The 22,245-nt window shown below is 33.1% G+C and overlaps 1 protein-coding gene across 1 annotated transcript; it reads left to right on the forward strand.

Annotated features, from left to right (window-relative positions):
• Positions 1 to 11,069: 11,069 nt before the first annotated feature.
• Positions 11,070 to 21,135, forward strand: LOC137924534 (uncharacterized). The gene is made up of 2 exons (XM_068767923.1): positions 11,070 to 11,142; positions 19,643 to 21,135. Exons 1-2 carry the CDS (start codon positions 11,070 to 11,072, stop codon positions 21,133 to 21,135), a joined length of 1,566 nt encoding a protein of 521 aa, XP_068624024.1.
• The last annotated feature ends 1,110 nt before the right edge of the window (positions 21,136 to 22,245 follow it).

Consider the following 22,245-nt stretch of genomic DNA (forward strand, 5'->3'; position numbering starts at 1 on the left):
AAAATTTGCTAAGATATATAGGTTACTTTCGTTCATATAAGGTTTTCAATAGGAGTATTGAATTATTATCAATTAGTTTTTATAAAATTAACACCTGAATCAACAATGAACAGTGTTCTATTACCATTGTAAGAGCATGTCGCTTTGTGAACACAGGAAGTCGAACGCCACGTATGAAAATAAAAGGGATACCGTACCATCGTATTGTTGTCATCGAAGTCATAAATCTCAGCCGTTGCAAGTTTTCGTGTCGATCGGCCTTGGCTTTTGCATGCCATCACTGAATATTATTTTAGAAATGAGGCCAATGCAAAAGTTTCAGCGTATAGAACAAGTTTATACTTCCGTGATGGTTATTTGAAATACGATATGTCATATTGTAATGTTCTTTTGGATAAGGTGAATAAAAGGGTTGTTTTTGTATTTACCAGTCGAATACAGTGATTATAACTTAGAAGTTTTCAAGACAAGAGCGAATAGGTTTCTTTTAAGCAAACATGTATGACCATGTTAGACCTCGTAATCGCTTAACATCAGGCGAGACAGAGTTACTTATTTCCCTTGTAGAGCATATGAAAGTGCAGGAGAGCCTTTATCAGAATCCATATCAGGTAGGCGTGGTCATGGGAGGTTATGAAAATTTGAAAATCAAACTAATCTTGCATATGATTAAAATTATTGCTGTATTTACTTTATAATCACTTTCTTTACACAATCAGATAATAATAAAGTAGAAAATCAGAATGATTGATGTGATATTGAGCGATTCGTCGCTGACGCGGTGCGCAAGCGTCTTTCAATCTAAGATGGCCGCCCCGCTGCCATAGACACGACGCTCCGCTAGTGACTGACAAGTCACTCTTGACTTTGACTTTGACAGCGCGACTCAACTGCGCCGTCATATATAAAAAATGGTTTATACGAGTAAAATAAATAGATCATTTCTTATCAATTAGTGTATGATACACTACTAGTCCCCAAAAATAAAGGATTTCACAAATATTTAATACAGTAATTGTAATATAGCAAGGAAAATCGTTCACAAAATTTTAAATACTACATATTATAACGTATTATTATTTATTATCTGTTCCTGACTTTGGTCATTTTGTATGGATAATTGGTAATAGATGTAAAAAATCTAAATGTGTTTGTTAACATGTCAACTATATATTACAACAAGCTTTTACATCTATAATCAATCATCCTTTAGTACAATATATTGGTTCAACATCTCAATCGCCCACTGCTGAACACGTATCTCCTCCAAGGAGTCTACATCCAGTGTCTTCAGAGGACCCTAACAAGGTTGCCTGTCCTCCTTTTCGATGGACGTTCTAGGGTGTAACACGCTTTAAGTTTAGTTACGTAGAGGGATTAAAAATCATAATCCACATAGAAAGTCATATATTGCAGATATATGGAAAAAATGTACATTAACATTTAGCAGGATTTTTTAAAGCTTTTTTATGATGAGAGCTCTGTTCAATTGGCCTTTAATGATCATAGCGACTCATTGATGCCTTTGACTAATTAGTCGGTTTCCGCTAATTAAAGATATCGTTAATTAATAACTGTTGATACGAAAATATGCGTCGCTCGCGTACAATGAAATGCGAATCTTTCTGAATTGATTTTTATGAGAGTTGACCTTTAACTTGAAATAAATCGCATGATTAGTAATAAATTTGTTTTGCTACTACTTCTATATCTGCTGTATGATGATCTATACAAAATGAGAAGAATGATTAAAAATTTCCTTACGTATTTTAACAACAATTTTATACCTTAACCATCATTAAACATCAAATATAGGTCGAGTTATATCAGAAAACATGCGGCAAAAAACAATAACCAAGGAGTCAAGGATCATAAAAACTAGTATACAATTAAGAAGCAATTTAACTGCGGTATGAACTAATCTTTTATTCCTACACCGACAAGCGTGATATCCCACTGCGTAAAGGTGTAAACCAACCAACGACATATTACCCCCCGCTGAGAATATGCGCGATGAGATCGAGATCTTTTTGCTTTTAATATTAATTATAATTACATGTCTGCTACGCAGACATTATTCAACTGTTATTTCAAGCAAGATACACTTCGAATATCGGTAGATATGTTTTCTACATATCATTGCTCCTGATCTATCGCATTCCGTCAATTAATGAACGATACACTCTTTATTAAAAACAATGATTTTAATATTTAATGGAATAAGGCGTTCCCTTGCGGAAGTCCATCCTAAATACGAAAAGGACCAATATTTAGCCACTTCCGCACATACAGTGGTAATCGTGCAACAAAGTGCACCGCCCGCCAGCCCGCTGATAAATGCGTATGCGGCAAACAATGCGAATTACACAACTGCCACCGTTAATTTTTTTTTTAATAACATGGCAAAGATAGAGCATATCATAGCTAGCTGTCTAGTATTTGAAGGAATTCAGTCTGATTACAAGGTCGTGATGTAAGGTTCAAAGAAAGCGGAATCGCCTTCCTTATGAGCGACGACATATCGCCCCCATATTCCAAGACTTCTCCGGACTAAGAAGTAAATGAAAGAGTTGAACAAGATCCCAAGCTAGTCATGAATAAAGCAATATAGGTTTAGTAAATTAGCAAAGATAATCAAATATATACAGTTGTATAAATAAACGTAAAAATAAAGATTTCTTAAAAGAAGTACAATGTAAATAAAATGTAATAATTGATTTAATACTGTTATAATGTAGTAAATTGTAGAAAAAAATTAGAAACAAAGATTAGGAAATGAAGGTGATGGAGGAGGAATTTGAATATGAATTATAACATAAGAGATTGTCAAAGAAGTAAGAATAAATTGAAATAAAATAACAAAATTTAAAAATTGTTCATGTTTTAAGAGTTGAAATTTAAATTATATTCATTTCCATTTGATAATTTCTGTTTATATTTCTTTCAATTTTTCAATTTTATGTTTTTTCAATATCATTAATAACTCAATATATTACAATGTCTTCTCTTTACTCGGTTTTGTTCCGCTTAGTTACATCAGCGCAAAAAAGTGTGACTGCTCTCTTGTTCATCCAAAAGGGAAGCGATGATGCTGCAAGCCCCTCTAAGCGCTCCATACTCAGCCATTAGGACAGCAGACGTGCACCACGGTCAGATCCAGCGCTGGGTCACAGATGTAATGGGGGAGGGGAGTAAGAGGCAATATTACGTCATCATCAACTGCGTATCGAATAAGGGGAATCCCACAGAAATAAATTGTTTTATTTACGTCGACATACACACACTTCTACTTCGTTGCAATGGGAGGGGGGGGGGAAGGGGCAACATTACGACATCTTCAGCGGCGTATCGAAAAAGGGGAATCCCACAAAAATAAATTGTTTTATTTACGTCGACATACACACACTTCTACTTCGTTGCAATGGGGGGGGGGGGGAAGGGGCAACATTACGACTTCTTCAGCGGCGTTTCGAAAAAGGGGAATCCCACAGAAATAAAATGTTTCATTTACGTCGATATAAACACACTTCTATTTCGGACTTCGTGTTGTTACTACCTCAAAACCTAATGACCCTAAAAAGAATCCTACAAGGTTAATTGTAAATAGGTATAAATTCTTAAAGGTTTTGTTGAAAAATGAACTATATATTCATTGCTCTATAGCATTTACACCTATAGCCTTTATATGTACGACTACAAATTCCGTTGGTAAGAATAGTGTCATGTATGAACATATATTACTAATTGCTTGTATGTAGTGCGCCACTTTATTCTACTGTTCGATGTATGTCGATTTCGAGTAGCCAGTTTCGGATTTGTTCCAATTATAGACAAGTATTAAATTGATACTTGATAGTTCTATTTTAATTAGATGTATTACATTCTAAAAGTTTATTATTGAGTTCATTTCGATATATTTTAATTACTGTAAAACTTATTGCCTTTTGAGATATACATGCTTACTTAATTTTCATTTCATTTTAAAATTAGAATTGTTTTTTTTTTTAATTTGAAATGTAATTGACTCATAATAAAGTTGTCTGTAAGCCGGAAACTAAGTATTTATTGGAATCAGGTGTTTGGCACTTATCGGTGTAACATAACTCCTGAAGATGTCTCGTGGAGGGGTGAAACACGTGTTGAGTAATTTGGCGGTGGTGGTTGTGTGATTTGCATTGTTTGCCGCAAACGCATTTATCAGCGTGCTGGTGGGCGGTGCACTTTGTTGCACGACTACCACTGCATGCGCGGAAGTGTCCTAACATTGGTCCTTTTCTTACTTCGAAAACTAAGTATCTTGTCTCCAGTTTTCGTTTTTCGGACACGTTTTTAGCCTACTGTCTTTATCCTTTAGTTTCAGGTCTTTGGTCTCCTGTTTCTAGTCTGTTTTCAATACTTGCTGCTACAATTTTTAGTCTCCGGTCTCAAGACTCTTGTATACGGTTTCCATGTCATTAATGCCCGATAGCAAGTCTTCGAACGACACATAAAAACGATTTGCTCCAATTTCACGTCATTGTTCTTTAAAGCCTTGATACTTGACCTCTTAAGGCATCAAGCCTTTATCAATAGACGCCCTGAATAAAGATCTTTTGAAAAATGTTAAACTTTTTTTAAAAAAAAAATGCGATTGAAGCTCTTTTTATAATAATTAAATAAAGATAAAATTAACTTATTCATCATTAGAAACCTTTAAGAGAAATACTGTTGAAACTCGACTATTTTTTTGCCCTGTATATTATCTATTCTTATTTATATTAATTTTATGTAACTGGATTTAAGCAGATTTAATTCATGTCCCAGTATGCTAGATGGCGTTGGTAATCGATTGAGTGCAATGGCGGTAATGAAATATTCTGTCTTGTATTATCTGTTCTGTCATATAAACATTTTTAACCATATTATTATTGTAGATATATACATACATATATATTTATATATATGTAAACATATAAATAAATATATTTATAGTTCTCGTTTCACAGTAATAGTTTCCATACTCCCCTGAAAGGGCTTCAGTGATTTTTATGTAATATTATTTCTATATTTGGTATGTCTGAGAATCGGTCGTAAACTATATATGAAACCACTAATTGGTAAAAGTAACCAAATCTAAAAACATCTTTCCTATTTTGTTGACATTATTTCCATTTTTATCGGATTTGTCATTTGAAATACATACTATCTGTTATTTTTGTAATATATATGTATATAAATATATATATATATAATACATACATACGTACATTCTGACTATTGAATTGTAAAAATCTTTTAAAACACTGATTCTTATCTGAGTCATTATCTGATGTCTCCAAGTACTAAGTAGATTATGCTTCCAATTTGATAGCGCGTATTGAATTGCGGCACGTTTGCAGTTTCTGGCCGCCAGCGATTCTCAAACTGTTACGTTCCCTTTAATTAAATGCTCCTTTTATTTAATTGGAGACTGCATAATGAATAAAATTCAATTCTCTTTTTATTCTACTTAATTACATTGTCTTTTAAATTGATTTATATAATGTTAATTGTTATTACAATAACTTAATTTTCATTCATTATTATAAAAAAACGAAAGGATAAACCTATTTCGTAGAAACTGTATCCATGCATTTGTATTATGTAATGTACACTCTTTTGTATCTCTTGTGAACTTGTGTGTAGCATATATATATATATATATATATATATATATATATATATATATATATATATATATCGCAGGCTTTAACGTTCTGAAGTGAACACCAAGTCGACGTCCATCCACAAGGTTGTATGTTTCATATTAAGGTTGACAAAAAAGCCTAATTAGGAGGCTCTTGTCCTGACAGAGATATCCTGCGGCTGTGTTAACGGTGATGATACATATTTACTTGTTTTAAGGTATTTTAATATTGAAATTAGTGAAGAATATTATTATACAGGCTGATTCGTTTAAGTGTAAAAATTTGAAAAGGGTGAATGTACAGCTCCTTTACTTACTTACTCCGCTGGCTCAGTGACCTAAAGTGAGTCTTGGCCTCCGAAGCGAGAGACTTCCACTTTCCTCTATCTTGCGCCATCGTCTGCCATTGGTTGACATTCAATTCGCGCTAGTCTGCCTCAACGCGATCGATCCAGCGATACCTGGGCCTACCCACTGGTTCGACCCCTCGGTTTTTTCAGGTACGCTACCTTCACGCTCCGATCCGATCCCATTCGCTCCTAGTGACCAAGCTAGAGGATTCGTTGAGCTTTGCTGGCAATTAATGTATGTTACACTCTGTCCAAAAATAGATCATTTTATAGTATAGTATAGTAACATAAAGTGTTTTCTAAATTCAAATTAACTGCATATTAATAGTATTAATTGTTTATCTGTCCCTGCAGACTTTGTACCAGCGGACGACACTGGCCAGTTAGATATCAATATAAAAAAATGTAACATATTTGATACTGATCACCTAATACATAGTGATTCGTAAAATAGGTGATAAACTGCTTTTTGTTTAGTTTACATTTATCGCTATAAAGCTTTGTAACCAAAACAACCATTAAGTGTTATAAAAAATTAAAAACAATACATTCAAAAATATCGTGCACATTGTAACTGTGCAATTAAAATTGAATTTGCTTTATGCATGCGATAAATGAATACGTTTCCAACAACTACATGTTGTTTGAAGAAGTTTGAGGTTAAATTAAAATCAAATTTTCCTTAAAGTGGAAATTTAATGCTTTTTAAACGAATCGATGTAAAGTCCGACGTCACGACTTTTATACAAGTATTTTCAGATCACTTACATCAAACTTTTCCCTTTCGCGAAGCGTCTTACCGCTTTCAAACTGGAAAGTGGATAGAGTTTTAAATCTCAAAGCTCAAGAGTTTGGACGATATCTGAGATACGAACAAGAAAAATTCAGCGCTGCAAGCGCTTTAAAGTGGTAAAACCTGTGAAATTTCGTAGATCAAATTTGGAAGCGGCCGCCTACCTTGGGCAGCAGTTTTGAAACTTAATATTGTAGCAGTAGCATCTAGAAGAGTTTTATTCATCGAATATAGGAACGTAATGAAAATGAAGTACCTTATTTTAAAAGTTAAACATTTTACTGATACAAAAAAAGTTTCGTCAACTCTCTTTTATTGCTTCATCCCATTAACTTTCATCCTTACCAGTCGTCAGTCATGGTCTTTACTTCAGAACATTTTATTGGACGTCTGAAGTTATATCTTTCTCTAAGCTACTTATTAAAGATGAAAGCGGCAATGGGGAGGAATTGCAACTTCAGATGAGCAATTATTCGAGCTACATCTGTAGTTTTGGTTTTTCTTCGCATCTCATGTTTTCAGGTTCGATCTTGCAGCGAAACATGTAGCCCTCTCCATTCCAGGTCCGTCGTAAGTGACCACGCCTCGGATCCGTATATCATCACCGACAACACATATTGGTCAAAGACTCTGTGTTTGGCACTAATCGGTGTAACATAACTCCAGAAGATACCCCGTGGAGGGATGAAACACGTGTTGAGTGATTTGACGGTGGCGGTTGTGTGATTCGCGTTGTTTACCGCATGCGCATTTATCAGCGGACTGGCAGGCGGTGTATTTTATTGCACGACTACCACTGCATGTGCGGAAGTGGCTAAATATTGGTGTTTTTCTTGTTTGGTCAAAGACCTTCAGAAGAGTTTTATTTAATTGAAATTGAAATCACAGTGAAATTTTCTGAGATGGTATCTATCCCTAAGAGTTCAGTATATTTTGGTAGTATTCTTTTATATATCTATAATAATGTTTAGTGTAAATTTATTAAAAAAAGAATGCTAGACTCAAGGAAAAATAAGCCGTACACTCCTAGTTTTCTTCTCCACAAATTAAATAAATCACTTATGTCTCATAGTATACACATGTACAATAAAATTCCACGACCAGTTTCAAATCTGCCAATGGAGAGTTTAAAAACCAATATTAAAAAAAAAACTGTTATTGAAATACTGATGTTAATGCATATAAAGTAAAAATAATGTGATAACCAAATGCTGTGATAGTAAGGAACGAGGTGAAGGAAGTAAGGCGATGAATGAACGGTAGAAAGTAAGTAAAAGAAAGATAGAAATTGTAGAAAGTAAGTAGATGTAAGATAGATCATGTGAAGTATGACAGAAGAGCATGGAATTGAAAAAGAAAATAAAGTGAATCATTAAAAAATAAAAACGTCTCTGTCCCATAAATAAAATAGGAGAACGAGAGGCCCTTTAAAAAAATGTAAATGCGTGGAATTAAATGTTGTTGATGCTTACACAGGAATCTAATAATTGTGAAACATATTTTTTAAACTATGTTTGTAAAGAGCAACTGTTGAGTTTCTAGCCGGCACTCAGCAGAACTGCCTTTTGAGTCGGTGGTAGATTTTTGTACGGACAACAATTCCGACATGTTATGTTAATAGACGATTTGAAAGTGCTAGTAACAGCTTATTCGAAAAAGAATGCTTTTATTGCCAAGTTATAAAACAAATGAGCTTTTCTCACTTTTCATTAAACTTAAAAAGTCAAACATCGTAAGATATATTTCTAAACACATATAATTTTGATAAAAGTGTAACATATATTTATTATTAAACCTATTTTAGTGCGTGTAAATCGCTTTTATATCAAATAAACAAAGATCTATATAAATAGCTTGCACCAGTTTATCGGGCTTCGGTAAATTGTTCCAACTAAAACGGCTCCGAACAAAATTTACGCCCAAACCTCTTTCAAAGTTATTGTGTAAAGGCATTCTATTCTTTTGTCCGCGTCTCTTATTATTGTAAGAACTTTATCGGCCCAAGAACACTGCCCCGCGACACCCCGCCTATTTTCGAACTATTGTCTTTTGAAAGTAATGCATAAAATATAACCCTATTCGTGGTTAGACGGGGAAAATGGGTAAACCCACATAAGTTGTATAAATATATTCACTGTATCGTTTACGAGATTATTTTGTCGGAACGGATATTGCTCACTTTTCATAAAAGATTTGTTCTTTTCTCATAAATTGTGTAGTTTTATTTTTTTAATAACAAATTAAAAATACATAAATTAACATAACACTATAGTATTTTTTAATTTGTTTTGAAATCTTTATCATAATTGTCGTCATTTTAACCCATAGCTGATCACTACAAGTATATAAGGTGATACAACATAATCGGCCAACCTGGCACCACGCTTGGCAGATGGGTTGGCGATTTCAGTGTGGTATTCTGGTACGCAAAGGACACTGCTGCCCATCCTCTGGGAACTTGTTAAGATGTCAGTGTTGAGATAAAAGTACGGATTATCAGAAGCTCGGTCTTCTGAAGGCTTTGTTGTTTTTACCCTCGTCTCCCCACTGGATATGCTACCATCAACAAATTAACTTCCTAAGATACTTAAGTACTAATATACTTTAAGTAAAGTAGGAAGACCGGAGATTTGATGTCTGACATTTCGTCAGAGATACGAAGCGATAACAAAGCGATAGCTCGCATATTACAGTGTTCGCAGACCTACAGTTTAGTGTTCGTGGAGTTACAGTTTAGTATTCGCGGAGTAACGAAATTATGAGTGAAAAGCGAATATTCATCCATTACTATGTTTAAGTTCGTAGTCGTGAAATAACATATTTTTAACACAAATGCAATTAGAATTTTAATTCCACCTCCACCTTGATACTTTATAATATGAATAAACGAAAATAATAAAGGATTATTCTAGAATCTTTTTAAAATTTCCTATCAAACATTCAAGTTTGGTGGAATAGTAATAAATTGTTACAAGTCTAGCGACCGAACCGCTGAATAAATTTCACTTATTACTTTTATAACTGCAGTAATTCAACGCCGAAACTACAATGAGCTGGCATATTAATGTTCGATGCAATTTATAGGTTCGCTCGGTCACTGAGTAGAAAAAAACACCGATTCTCACTTATAATAAAGGTTTTAAGGTAATTTTAATAGGTTTTCTGTGCATACTGGTGATAAAGATAAAGTAGGTATGCCATATCTTTTACTTCTTCTCTTGTCAGGATGATCGTGGTCATGTTCCGCTCGGTTCTGGTGTCCCCGCTGATCTCTCTATACGTTTTCATGTAGTTTGATGTTTGGCAGAGTGAGACCATTTATTTACTTAATTATTAGAGACATTTAATGGATTTAGGTGTTCCTTTACGGAAGTCCATGCCAAGTAAGAATAGGACTAATATATAGCTACTTCCACTATATATAAGTCGTGCAATAAAATGCACCACCTCTGAATTATGATACAATGGAACTAAAAATAATAATAAAGAGTATAACAATGAAATAATTTCGTAATTGAGAATAAATCTTGGAAATAATTTTGTTGAAACAAGTTGAAATGCAAGTGTGGCTGCAGTTTTAAGGTTCTAGAGTGAAGACCACTCACGCAAGCGCAGGGAAGGTCGTATACTTACAAGGTAGATTGTCTTGACGCCAGAAAATGCTGAAAGTAAGCTGCTTGATTTCGATTTTATTGAATAATGATGATGATGCATGATATGACGATGTTCCATATGGAACATCAGCTTGGTTTACTTCATAAAACTCTGTTTCATTTCAGTAAAGTAAGTGATAATTTTATTCCTAATGTATTTAGTACTTTTCGTAGTAACTTTTTCGTATGAGTTTAATCACTATATATGTATATATATATATATATATATATATATATATATATATATAAATATATATATATATATATATATATCTCAGGAGAGGTCTATGTCCTTCGAGTATTTGTACAGGTTCAATTCCCAGGATACAGTCTTAAATATTACACATTTTGTGCATTGATTACATGGAATTACCACTATTGACAAGACCGGATATCGTGGCGATGTTTAAAGGAAGGCATATGCTTTGTAACGGACTTCTTCCGATATGTAATTTAATTAATTAAATGTAATTAAAAGTTTGAGAACCATAATGAAATAGCTTCATTGACGTAGTCATAACAAATAAGCGACACAGCGAAACAGCTTGCAGTGTTCGATGGCCGACAGACAAAATAAGTAACGCGAAGTATTTTGCGCGGGAAATAAAATGGCGTTTATTTCTTATCTGTGCACGGTTTTGTTATGTGTTTTCTGTGTACATTCTTTACAAACTTTTAAAGGTATGTTAATATTAATTTATCTTCCAGACCGTCTTAGTACTGTTAAAATGTCTTGACTTTTGTTGTCCAATACAAAAAATACAACATGTTTCAGAGTCACAGCTACATTGATTTTTAACTTTCACAGTGTTCACTCTCATTAATAATTTAATCTGTTAATCATAAAATAATTTTACTTACAACAATGATGATCATCTCAGCTGTAAGATGTCCACAGTTGGACTTTAGTTTTTCCTAGTTTTTTTAATAGGTTCAGTAGTAAGTTGCTTCTAGCATTTTACAATAACCTTTACAAGGTCATTTGTGTATACGTGGATGCCCAACGCTGGGCTTGTCTGTTTGTGGTGTTCACTCCAGAACCTAGAAGTCATTAGTACTGCGCGTTATGTGGCCTGTTAACTTCTACTTCAACTTTAGGATATTCCAGTAACTTTTGTTTTAGGATTTCCCCATTCCTCTGAAACTTTATTAAGAATATATTTATATGTTCAGTGCACATGTCTTTTTAATTATTTTTGTTTAATAAATTAACGAACCTCGCTTATGATTGGAGGTTATTATGCAGATAATAATTTATAATACGGCTAGAGAAATATAGTAAATATAGTAAGATATATATGTGCAGACAAAAACAAAAACACTAAAAATATAGTCTATGATAAAACAAATGTTATTGTAGATATTATGGAAAATCAGTCGCTCACTGTATGGCATAGGTCTTATTTTATTTCCTAAAATATTTCTCAGTTGTAAAAATGTTGTTCGTAAACATAATTTTTCTGTGACGACCCTTTGCGTATCGCATTAGTACTTGTTTTGATTTTACCACACTATTTTTTTTTGAATCACCAGTTAAGAAATGACCAGTGCGTCTCTTATAGGCTGCATGTCTTTTTTTAAAATGCGCGACATGGTTTTTAGGTACTGTCTTTATGTCCCGAGACAAAATATTTTGCTTTTGGTGATGACATGATTTGTTCGAATTATTTCTCTTACTGCTATGATCGTATTTTTGTACAACTATGTGGATGGATGTACTTTTGTTGTACGTATCAATAGCTCGGCACACAAACATTTGACTAATACCAAGCGTATGGTAATTTTAAACATTGTATTTGGCACCATACGTACTTCATGTAATCACAGCGCTTCGATTCTCTTTATCACCCCATTCTTGTTATCATAAAATATTTTACAGTACATTGACGCAAAAATAACAAAACAAAATGAAAAATCTTTTAAAAATGACATGTTCCTATATTTATGGCCAGACTATATATATAAGACTGTATTCTGGGAATCGAAAAGGCTACCACTTCTCGTAGTGTCTGAAATCAGTAGAAGTAATTAATAAGAAAACATACAGCGAACAAAACATGTACTAATTTTATAAAACAATGGTCCGAAAGAAAGTACAATAAAAGTCTTATTGTATTCTGGGAGTGGCTTCTAATTTAACACTTATTTAAGACTTGTGTAAAAACATGATACCATGAATATACGATGCTTTATTCTAGATCTGACTTATTCTTATTTTCGAGGAAATTAAAACTTGTAGTACTGTCAAAATTATTTTTACTTATAAAATATCCAATTAGTTTCTTAAATTAGAAATATGGCGATATATAGACGAAAGAACTCAGCGGATTAGAAAGTTATAGTGGTAGTGACCAAACCACATATCGCACAGAACAAAAAGCCGCTGGTGCCTTACGGTTCTAAATTGGAAACTGTACCTGAAGGTACAGAGTAGGGCGCCCACAGGTAAACAGTTAACCTTGTTATGGTCATCGAAAGCATTGGATTCAGGCCCATTTTAAACAGTCTCATTGAAAAGCTACAGAGGAGGACTATGTCCTGAAATCCTATGCCTGAAAACGTAATGATGATGAATAGTTGTCTGAAAGAAAAAGCCATTTAATTTTTTTAACATTATTGCCTATTTAATTTCATTTATTTTTATTAGGTGTATAATGTAAAACGAAGTAAATAAATAGATACATATTAGAAACAATGGAATACTCATAAGTTACATATCTATAAAAAATCATTAATAATATATCATATTATACTAAATTACAAAATATCTTCATTACATCTGCAGGATGTTCACAGCTGGATATATCACTCTATAGATATCAAAATAGGACCGATAAGAATGTACCTGCATCTAGCGCAGTGTTTACTAACGTAGAGCCCACACCCCACTGGGGGGCAATTGTTAAAGGTTCGAACAAGTTTCACCCTTTCGTTTTAATATTATATAGTTAGACGTAGGAATTTTAAAAAGGCTATGGTCCCCACCCAAGCTTTTTGCCTCATGACATACCGTTAGAAAATATTGATCTAGTGTCTTCAATTCAGATCAAAATTATAACTATTTAAAATATCAGTGTCTTACCAGACAAATTATCCTTTTGCCTATATATAGAGTGGGCCAAAAAAATTTTGCAAATAGCAACACTTGATTTCTCCAAAGTTTACGTAGTCGATTATAGGAGTGCCAACGGCGAGACGGAGCACATCTCGACGATGTAATTTTTAAAAAATAATTTTTAATAAATGATAATTACGGTAAATAAATCATAAACAAAATAGCATTTGTACTTTTATTTCTACACATGTTTCAAAAGTGCAAAAATTTATGGCCCACCCTATATTTGCCATAATTTTTATCATACGTTTTATAAACATAGTAATTATTTTTTATATAAACTTCGCCTCCTAATGTCACAAATAAGTAAAAGTCTGCGAAGTTGATTTTAGAATGAGAACTTTCGCCAATAAACGTTTTTACTTATTTAAATCTAGTTTCTATAGTTACTTGTATAAAACTTCAACGTACATGCGATGCCGTGTGAAACGGCTCTAATTGAACAGCTAATGACGGTTATATATACTAATAAAAAGAAGTTTTTAAATAGCATATACTTTTTCATGTCGTACTTCCATTATGATGTTCTATTTTTAAATCGCAGAGCTAACACTAATACACAGACAAACTAACACACACTCCAAAAACAAGTATCTCATTTTGTTTATATTGTATTAATACGTTTTTTACAATATTCATTTTAGAATCTATTAATATTATATAATTTGTTAGTACTGTTTTTACAATTACACATAAGTGACATGCTTTTCTTACTGTATTTTATTATGGAAAATATAATGGAGGGAAATGTTTATTTTACAGAAAATAGCAGTGTGAGCTATTTATAATTTTAGAGGTAGATATTCCCTTAAAGAGGTAACGACGCAATATATTTTTGTTCAACATATAAATGCCTAAATTTAGTATTCAAAATGTTAACAAAAGCCTTCATGGGTTTAACAATACACATACATAATAAAGTTCGACGAGATATTATCTTAGTTTTAAATGTAAAATTAAAAGTATACAATTGAATAAATGTTATCATAGCATTCAATTTTTAGTTGATAGAAACGAGTGAAAATTGGTTTATTGACTCATTTACATAATTTATATAACAAAGTACAGTTGAGAAATTGTTAAATTTTACCAACTCTTGATTTTCTAGCAAGTTTTCCTCAACATATCAGCTTTCCTAGCCAGTGATAGTTTACTAGTTGTAATGTTAAAATAAACGACGATTCATTAGCGTAAGTAAATAAGTAGTTGTATAAACATGTATCATGATAGTTCATTAATCAGGATATTTATTTATTTTAATTTATTATTATTTGTACACATAAAAACACTCGTCACGCTTGTACACCTTTTAATACGTTCATTTTTATTTTATAGCATTGATCTTCCATAATTTTTTTTATTTTAACTACGTTTTGGTTTTTAAATATTCTCGTAATTTTTAATTAAATAATTTCATTTCTTATTAGGGGTAGGCGTTTTTCAGTTCAACATAGTTACAATAACTACTTATAGTATCAATGTTTATATGTAATCGCAAATGTTAGATATATAAAATGTGATGATAGAAAATCATCATCCTAGAACATGGCCGGCCTTATTATTCTCGTGGGAACTTCCGTCATGGGATACCCCTCCGATGCAGAGGCTGCGAAAGGGCTATGCCGAACTCCTACTGTCTTAAACCGCACGGTCTTCTTGAACGCCTTTTGTTAAAACTATGGGATCGCTTTCGCATATTAGAATCCGAATCCGTCGCTGAGGTCATGTTAAGGCGTAGTTTAACATCCTCCGACGTCCAAGTCTCTGACTGCGAAAGGGGACCTCAGATGTACTCTCTCTCTCTCTCTCTCTCTCTCTCTCTCTCTCCGCAGCCTCTTTTTGTCGGCTGTCACTCGTTAATAATACCTGTATAGCATTCACACAAGGGCGCCCGATAGAGTCAAACCTAGGCCTCTCCGGTTGTAATTGCCTGGGTAATATCACTTCTGCCACTTCGGAAAGCGGTACCACTGGATGAAGTGGTTAAAGTAACTCCAGCAACGCTTATATCAACTATGATCAAGGGTTAAATTCTGCTATTTAAACGGTTTTATTTAGTTTGACCCGTACTGAATTTATTTGTTTATTTATTTAGGTCGAAATTAGAAATTGAAATTTAAGCACCTTCCCGTTGTCAGATTGATCTGAAATTTGGTACACACATTTAATTAAGATGACAATACAATATAATAAAATCAATACCATTATCAATCTAAGATGGCCGCCGATACTAAATGGCGGATTACATATTTTTCCTTAACCCCCTCAATATGGGTATCAAACGAAAGGGCTACACTAGTAAAACACGATGATTATGTCAAAATTTAAAATTCAAGATGGATGCCGTTCCAATATGGGTATCAAAAAACCGTTTATCTTAAAAGTTTTTTAAATGTATTTTTTATATACTGTCTGATTACTGTTTATTGTTTATGTAACAAATTATATTTTCGTGGATGAAGTAAATGTAAGCAATTCTTAACCTACATTGTTGCTTATAAAAATTTCAATGCGTAAGGGTATCAAATTGTATATTACGTAGTTGAATGAAAACTGATAGGGTATTAGGTTAGAAATGTTTAGTAAATATGAAATTGTTTGAACAGTTGTCAATCCGTTTTATATTAAAACCACGTGTTTTGTAAGAAGTTATTTCATACATGCTTTACTTTTTTTATATTTATACGGAGTGATTGATTATAGATAGAAATCTTTAAAGATTGTATACCTATTTCCAAGTGGAGTGTATTAAATGATCACTTTGAAATATTGTTAATTAATTATCCCTTCATAAGTATATTTTAATGTTTACATAAATGTGTATGGGTGTGTGTGTGCGTGTGCGTGTGCGTGTGCGTGTCCGTGTGCGTGTGCGTGTGCGTGTGCGTGTGCGTGTGCATGTGCGTGTTCGTGTGCGTGTGTGTGTGTATACTCTTTTATGACCATTATTTATTTCAACGACCTTTATTACATTATTTCTTCACTATCCAAAAAGTTATCTGTTAAGAAATGTCTTCGTCATTTATGTAATTGTTATAGGTACATTTAAATATTCTGAAATTATGCGTCTCCCACACATAGAACCAAATTTCAGATTTTTGGTTAACTCTAATTTGTATCGCTAGTGTTTTTTACAATGTTTTTTTTTCGCTTTTGCCAACACTGGCAGTGAGGAGAAGGTTGCCGCTATTTGATACAGATCCTTCTTCTCCAAGCTGCGACAGCGTTTTATAATTATTAACAATTATTCTTATGTGTAAATATAGCTAAAATTTATACATATAAACAATACAATTTGGAAGTTTTACTCAATTATACATAAGTTGGTACATTATTTTATTTCAAGTCGCTGCCCAAGCGCTACAGAACGTTAAATGCCTTGAGGTTTAGGACAATATGCCGGGCTAACTTATCAATAGATTCTGCTGTAGATTTTTTCTTGAGAAGGTCCGGTAAGTTGAACGGAGGTATATTAAGATTTTCAAATATGGTCACGTGGTTACGTCTTTTTGATTCAAATTGGGAACAGCATTTCGCGAAATTTTCTATCCATATATGTTTGCTTTTGTTTACAATAAAATTCTTAAATATTGTCAGCGATATTGAAAATTAACTGTACGTGAAGCCAAATTTTAAATTGTCAAGTGATTATTACCTTTATACATAATGAGACTAAAAACAATTTTAAAGCAATAAAATAATAAGTAGGTTTGTTTCCTTATTTTTCATTCATAATTATTTATTGTCTCTTCTAGAGCTTAAATTCAATACTAAGTGTTAGTGTGTATCTTTTTTTGTAGTGCAATCTACTCCGTAATTTTCACTGCTACAGCCTCTGGTGCTGCCTTGCCTAGTGGGGAAAGCAACACTACTCACGTTGGCACACTTACATTATTAATAATAAATAAAAAAATTGCCCCAATGTTTACATATGTTTACAGTTATCTGTATTTACAATGTAAACTATCAATACAGATTGGTAATGTTTACAAATATTATAACAGACGAAATTACACCGTCCTTTACGAACATAGAACCTTGTTTATGCATCTAGTCTATTGTTTCTAGTATGATCTCACCGATGCGTGTATGTTGTTATACATAACATTTTAAATATCGAATCAAACTACATTCCTAACATCAAAACATCATTATCGTCATCGTCATTTTAGTTGTAGGATGCTTTTTACTAAAAGCTTTTTCTTTATATTTACAACTAGCTGATCCCGCAAACGTTGTTTTGCAAAAAAAAAATGATATTTTAATTTACAAATAAAAAATAAGGGTTGATCGTAGAGGGGTGAAAATTTATGGTTGTATGTATTCTTGTATGCTGTATCATAAAAAAATAAAAACAAAAAATTTCGTTAAAAAAATAAATTTTTTTTAAGTGTGAACAACCTTTATCACTTAGGGGTATAGAAAATAGATAGTAGCCGATTCTCAGACCTACTGAATACGCATTATAAATTTGGTAAAAATCAGTCAAACCGTTTCAGAGGAGTTCAAGTTCGAACACCGTGACACGAGAATTTTATATATTAGATAATACCAGTTGGAAAAAGCCTGCATTCAGCATTGAGTAGATGTCTAACACTACGTTTGTATCGTGGTTCCCCCTCTAGAACATTAAGACTCAAACTCACTGCCACTTTTACTTACAAAACCGCTGGAACATTCTGGTTGTTTTGGCTAGTAAAGGGATTTCATCATATCTAATTCGATCTAGAGAGATCACGAGATATTTATCTGCTTTCGGCAAAAATCAAAGGTGCAATAAGGGAATATACCATAATGATACGAGGGCACGCAGAGGACGCTACTGTCCATTCTCTGGAAACATATTTTTAGCAGCGGCAATCCTTTATAATTAACGCATAAAGTGAAATTTATATAAGACTGTATATCTGGAATCGAATTCGTTCAACCTACGTTCGCCAATATCAGTCATTTACCACTAGCACACCACTGCAGTCATTTAATTTATGGTACATTATATCCAAAAAAATCAATTTTCAAAATTCAGATTTTTGGATTTTGGATATACATGTAGACACACATGTATATATATACATACACACACACATACGCATATATATATATATACATATATATGAATATATATGCGTATGTGTATACTTTCCCTGCACACATTGGATATACTGCCAGAATTGGATCTTCGGATTTTAATCATAAAAATAAAGTAGTATATCATATTTTAGAGTGATCACTTTTTGGAATTGAATCCGCTACATACAATCCCAAGTCACAGTACTCTACCACTGGGCTACCACAGCTAAATGTTTGTTAAAAATCGTTTTAACACAGACTTATTCATCACGCCTTCATAAATTTGATCCGCATTAGATTTTTACTGTCGCATTAATATTTGTGCCAACATGAGTCGGGTCTTTTTAAACTTTTTAATTTTGAAAGAGCGCCAAATCTAGTAGCCGTACATATAAATTAAGATGCCTTACACAGTCACTTCGCGTATTCCTTGCCAAAAACTGTAAATAAAGCGGAGGGTAAAAAGGAGCGTTGTGATTATATGCACTTTGGCAACAAATCTGCAAGGTGGTTTGAAATTAGAGACAATATAAGTCATTGAAAATTATTTTTAAATTTTGGTGTACACCATCTTTCCTCTGCTTTATATTTTTGGAGGGAGCTATTTCGTAAAAAGGTATGAAAATGTGTTATAGGAAAAAGAAAATTAGATAATTGAGTTTGAGAGAAAAATGACCGTACCACGACGAACTAACATAGTTAACATAGTATATGAGTGTATGTGATTAGAAAAGGAAATGTAAATAGAGAAGGATATCGCATTAGCTATGAACATATCTACAGTGTTATGTATAAAATCTAAGGTCGAAGTTATATGTGCGAACTATTTTAATATTACTTCAATATATAGTCCTCTAAGTAAGGGCCTTGATAAACAAATACATAACATATATTTTCATTGTTAGAATATATTCGAACATTAATAATAAAAAATTAGCTTAACATTTCAATTTTATCGTAGAATAACACTCTAAGGTTTGTTTTATTTTCTTTCAGCACTCTACTGTCAAGATCCTGACACAGGAATGCTGCATCCAGTCAACACTACATGGGCGGCGCGATCATTTTGTGGAAATTTTACTTGTAAACTTAGAAAGAAAAATAAGACGAGCTCCGACTTAATAACACCTATACGAAAGATCAATATCACAAACATAAACATCAACTTTATAAAAAGCGAGGAAGATATGTCACCCAGTGCTAGTGAGAATATAAATATTGGTAGAAAAATCAAACCTGGATCAGCGCATTTAGTGGACAGAGAAAAATTTGTTTCAAGAAATAAAATTGACGATGATAAACGTATTGAGAGTCCTAAACCTGAAAAAGAAGGCGATCGTTATTTAACAGAAAGCGAAATTAAAACTATAACAGATATGCTTCACTCTGTAAAGAAAAGCGACTTAGAAGCTATAGTCGATATTTATAATTTAGCGCAAGACATTTATAAAGAGATGGAGAAAGGTCCAAGCGAGTCTTTATTTCAGGAATCAATGACTCCAATCCACATTCACAACAACATTGAAAACAAACAGAACACGATAAACAGAGATAAGCAAAGGGTATCCTACTGGTACGAACCATTGAATTTCCATAACGGAAAAGTTAAACCAGAAGTAGATATAACTGGTGCAGCTACCACCATACCAACAACAACCATCCAACCACTTCCCATAGATGACAATCCAAATACATATTTCAAAGGATCTCTAACTGATAAAGATTTTAGAAAACTACCTTACTATTATCCAATGTCGAATTTTCAAAGGATATCTTCATATACGCATACGACAAAACCAAAAAACGTAATAGATACTGCAGCTAGTGAACAAAAGCCTTGTAAAAAACCTGTTACAACTACAAATAACTACATGATACCGTCTTGGATAAATAAATCGCTGAAGAAATCGTATTTACCAGTGACACCGCAGAACGTTTTCGAACCCTCGCTACTTTTACCTTTTCCATTTGCCTACGTCAACAATAACAACTTCAGCGAATATCCGCCAACGTTTTACTACGACGGATATGGTGGATATCCGTGGGCTCAACTCAACATATACAACAGGAACCGTAACTATCAACAATCGTATTTAGGTACGGCTTACATCGCCCGATTACCCACCGAGTCGCTGTATATTAAACCAAATGTAAATGAAGAATTTGAAATGCGACCAAACACTATTACGAAAGACGACATCATAGATATCATAACAAGTTTAAAAGATAAAGAAATGAAGAAAATACCTGAATGGCAAACAAATCCATTACCAGAGAAAGTGATCGAAGAAGTAAGAGCTAATGCGGAAAAATCAAAAATTATAAAACCATTGAGAAAGAAAGTGAAAATAGAGAGAGTTGGTAAACTAATAAAACTAGATGAGAATTTAAGATCTAAACGAAGTGTCGATATGTATGACTCCACTGAAGCAAAAGAGTCCTTCGCATTATCCGAAGAATATGAAACTTATATTACTAAAACAACGTAAGTAACAATTTTAATTTTTCAATTAATATATATTTACATAACTTTGTATATAATCTTGAGTAAGGCTAAGCCTGACGCAAAATTATGGAAACTAACCAGCAAAGATACTACTATTGGGGGTCCCTCGTTCCACTAGCTTATTTTTGAGTTAGGGAACTCTGATTTCTTTTTAATAATTTTTTACTCATTATTTTTACTTTAGCGCCCTTCTTCTATGCATCATAAGATCTGTCGTTGCTTTCCTAACTTTTCACATTTCGTTTGTCTTACCCTTTCATTCCATTACCATCTTTTCTGATGCCTTTCACCCGTCACCTCGTTCCTTAATTTTTACAATTTTGATTTTTTATTTTATTTTACAGTAGTTTTTACATACATATTTTTATTGCGTACATGCACGCGTGGAGGGGTGAAACACGTGTTGAGTGATTTAACGGTGGTAGTTGTGTAATTCTCATTGTTTGTCGCATGCGCATTTATCAGCGGGCTGGTGGGCGGTGCACTTTGTTGCACGACTACCACTGTATGTGCGGAAGTGGCTTAATTTTGGTCCTATTCCTACTTAGGACTTCCGCAAAATAACGCCTGATTCTATTAAATATTTATGTTATTTTATGTTTGTATATTAAATCGGACTAAAAAGCGCAACATATATCTAACAAGGTACATAGGTGGCCATTTTCAACTATTGTTATTGTATATTTACGGGGAGGGTTGATAGTATACAACATACGGCCTAAATGACGATAATGATAATACAATTGAACGCAGGTTACTTTACAAAAGTACGTAGTGTTTACTAAACAGGCGAGTATATATATCAAAGTGTTCTCTTTTTAAAACATATGTTTTTTATTTTAATTACGTGTGGATCGTTGGAAGTAAATAAAGACAAAGTTATTTATGTAATGCTAACCTATTCTATTGTATTTATTTATTAATTTTGATTACTCAGGATTATTTACTTTAAATTATGTTAGATTATTTTCCTCAATATAAAGGCAAAGGGTTTCCAAACATGCCTTATTCTGAGAAAAACCATCAACTGGGTTCTCTTCAAAGCAAACACCAAACTTGATTATCAATTAGAAAATCGTTTATACTGTATTAG

The sequence above is a fragment of the Battus philenor genome, unplaced genomic scaffold (assembly GCF_028537555.1).
Source record: "Battus philenor isolate CCGP_79_NKW_IND1 unplaced genomic scaffold, ilBatPhil1.0.hap1 SCAF_24, whole genome shotgun sequence".
Taxonomy (NCBI): domain Eukaryota; kingdom Metazoa; phylum Arthropoda; class Insecta; order Lepidoptera; family Papilionidae; genus Battus; species Battus philenor.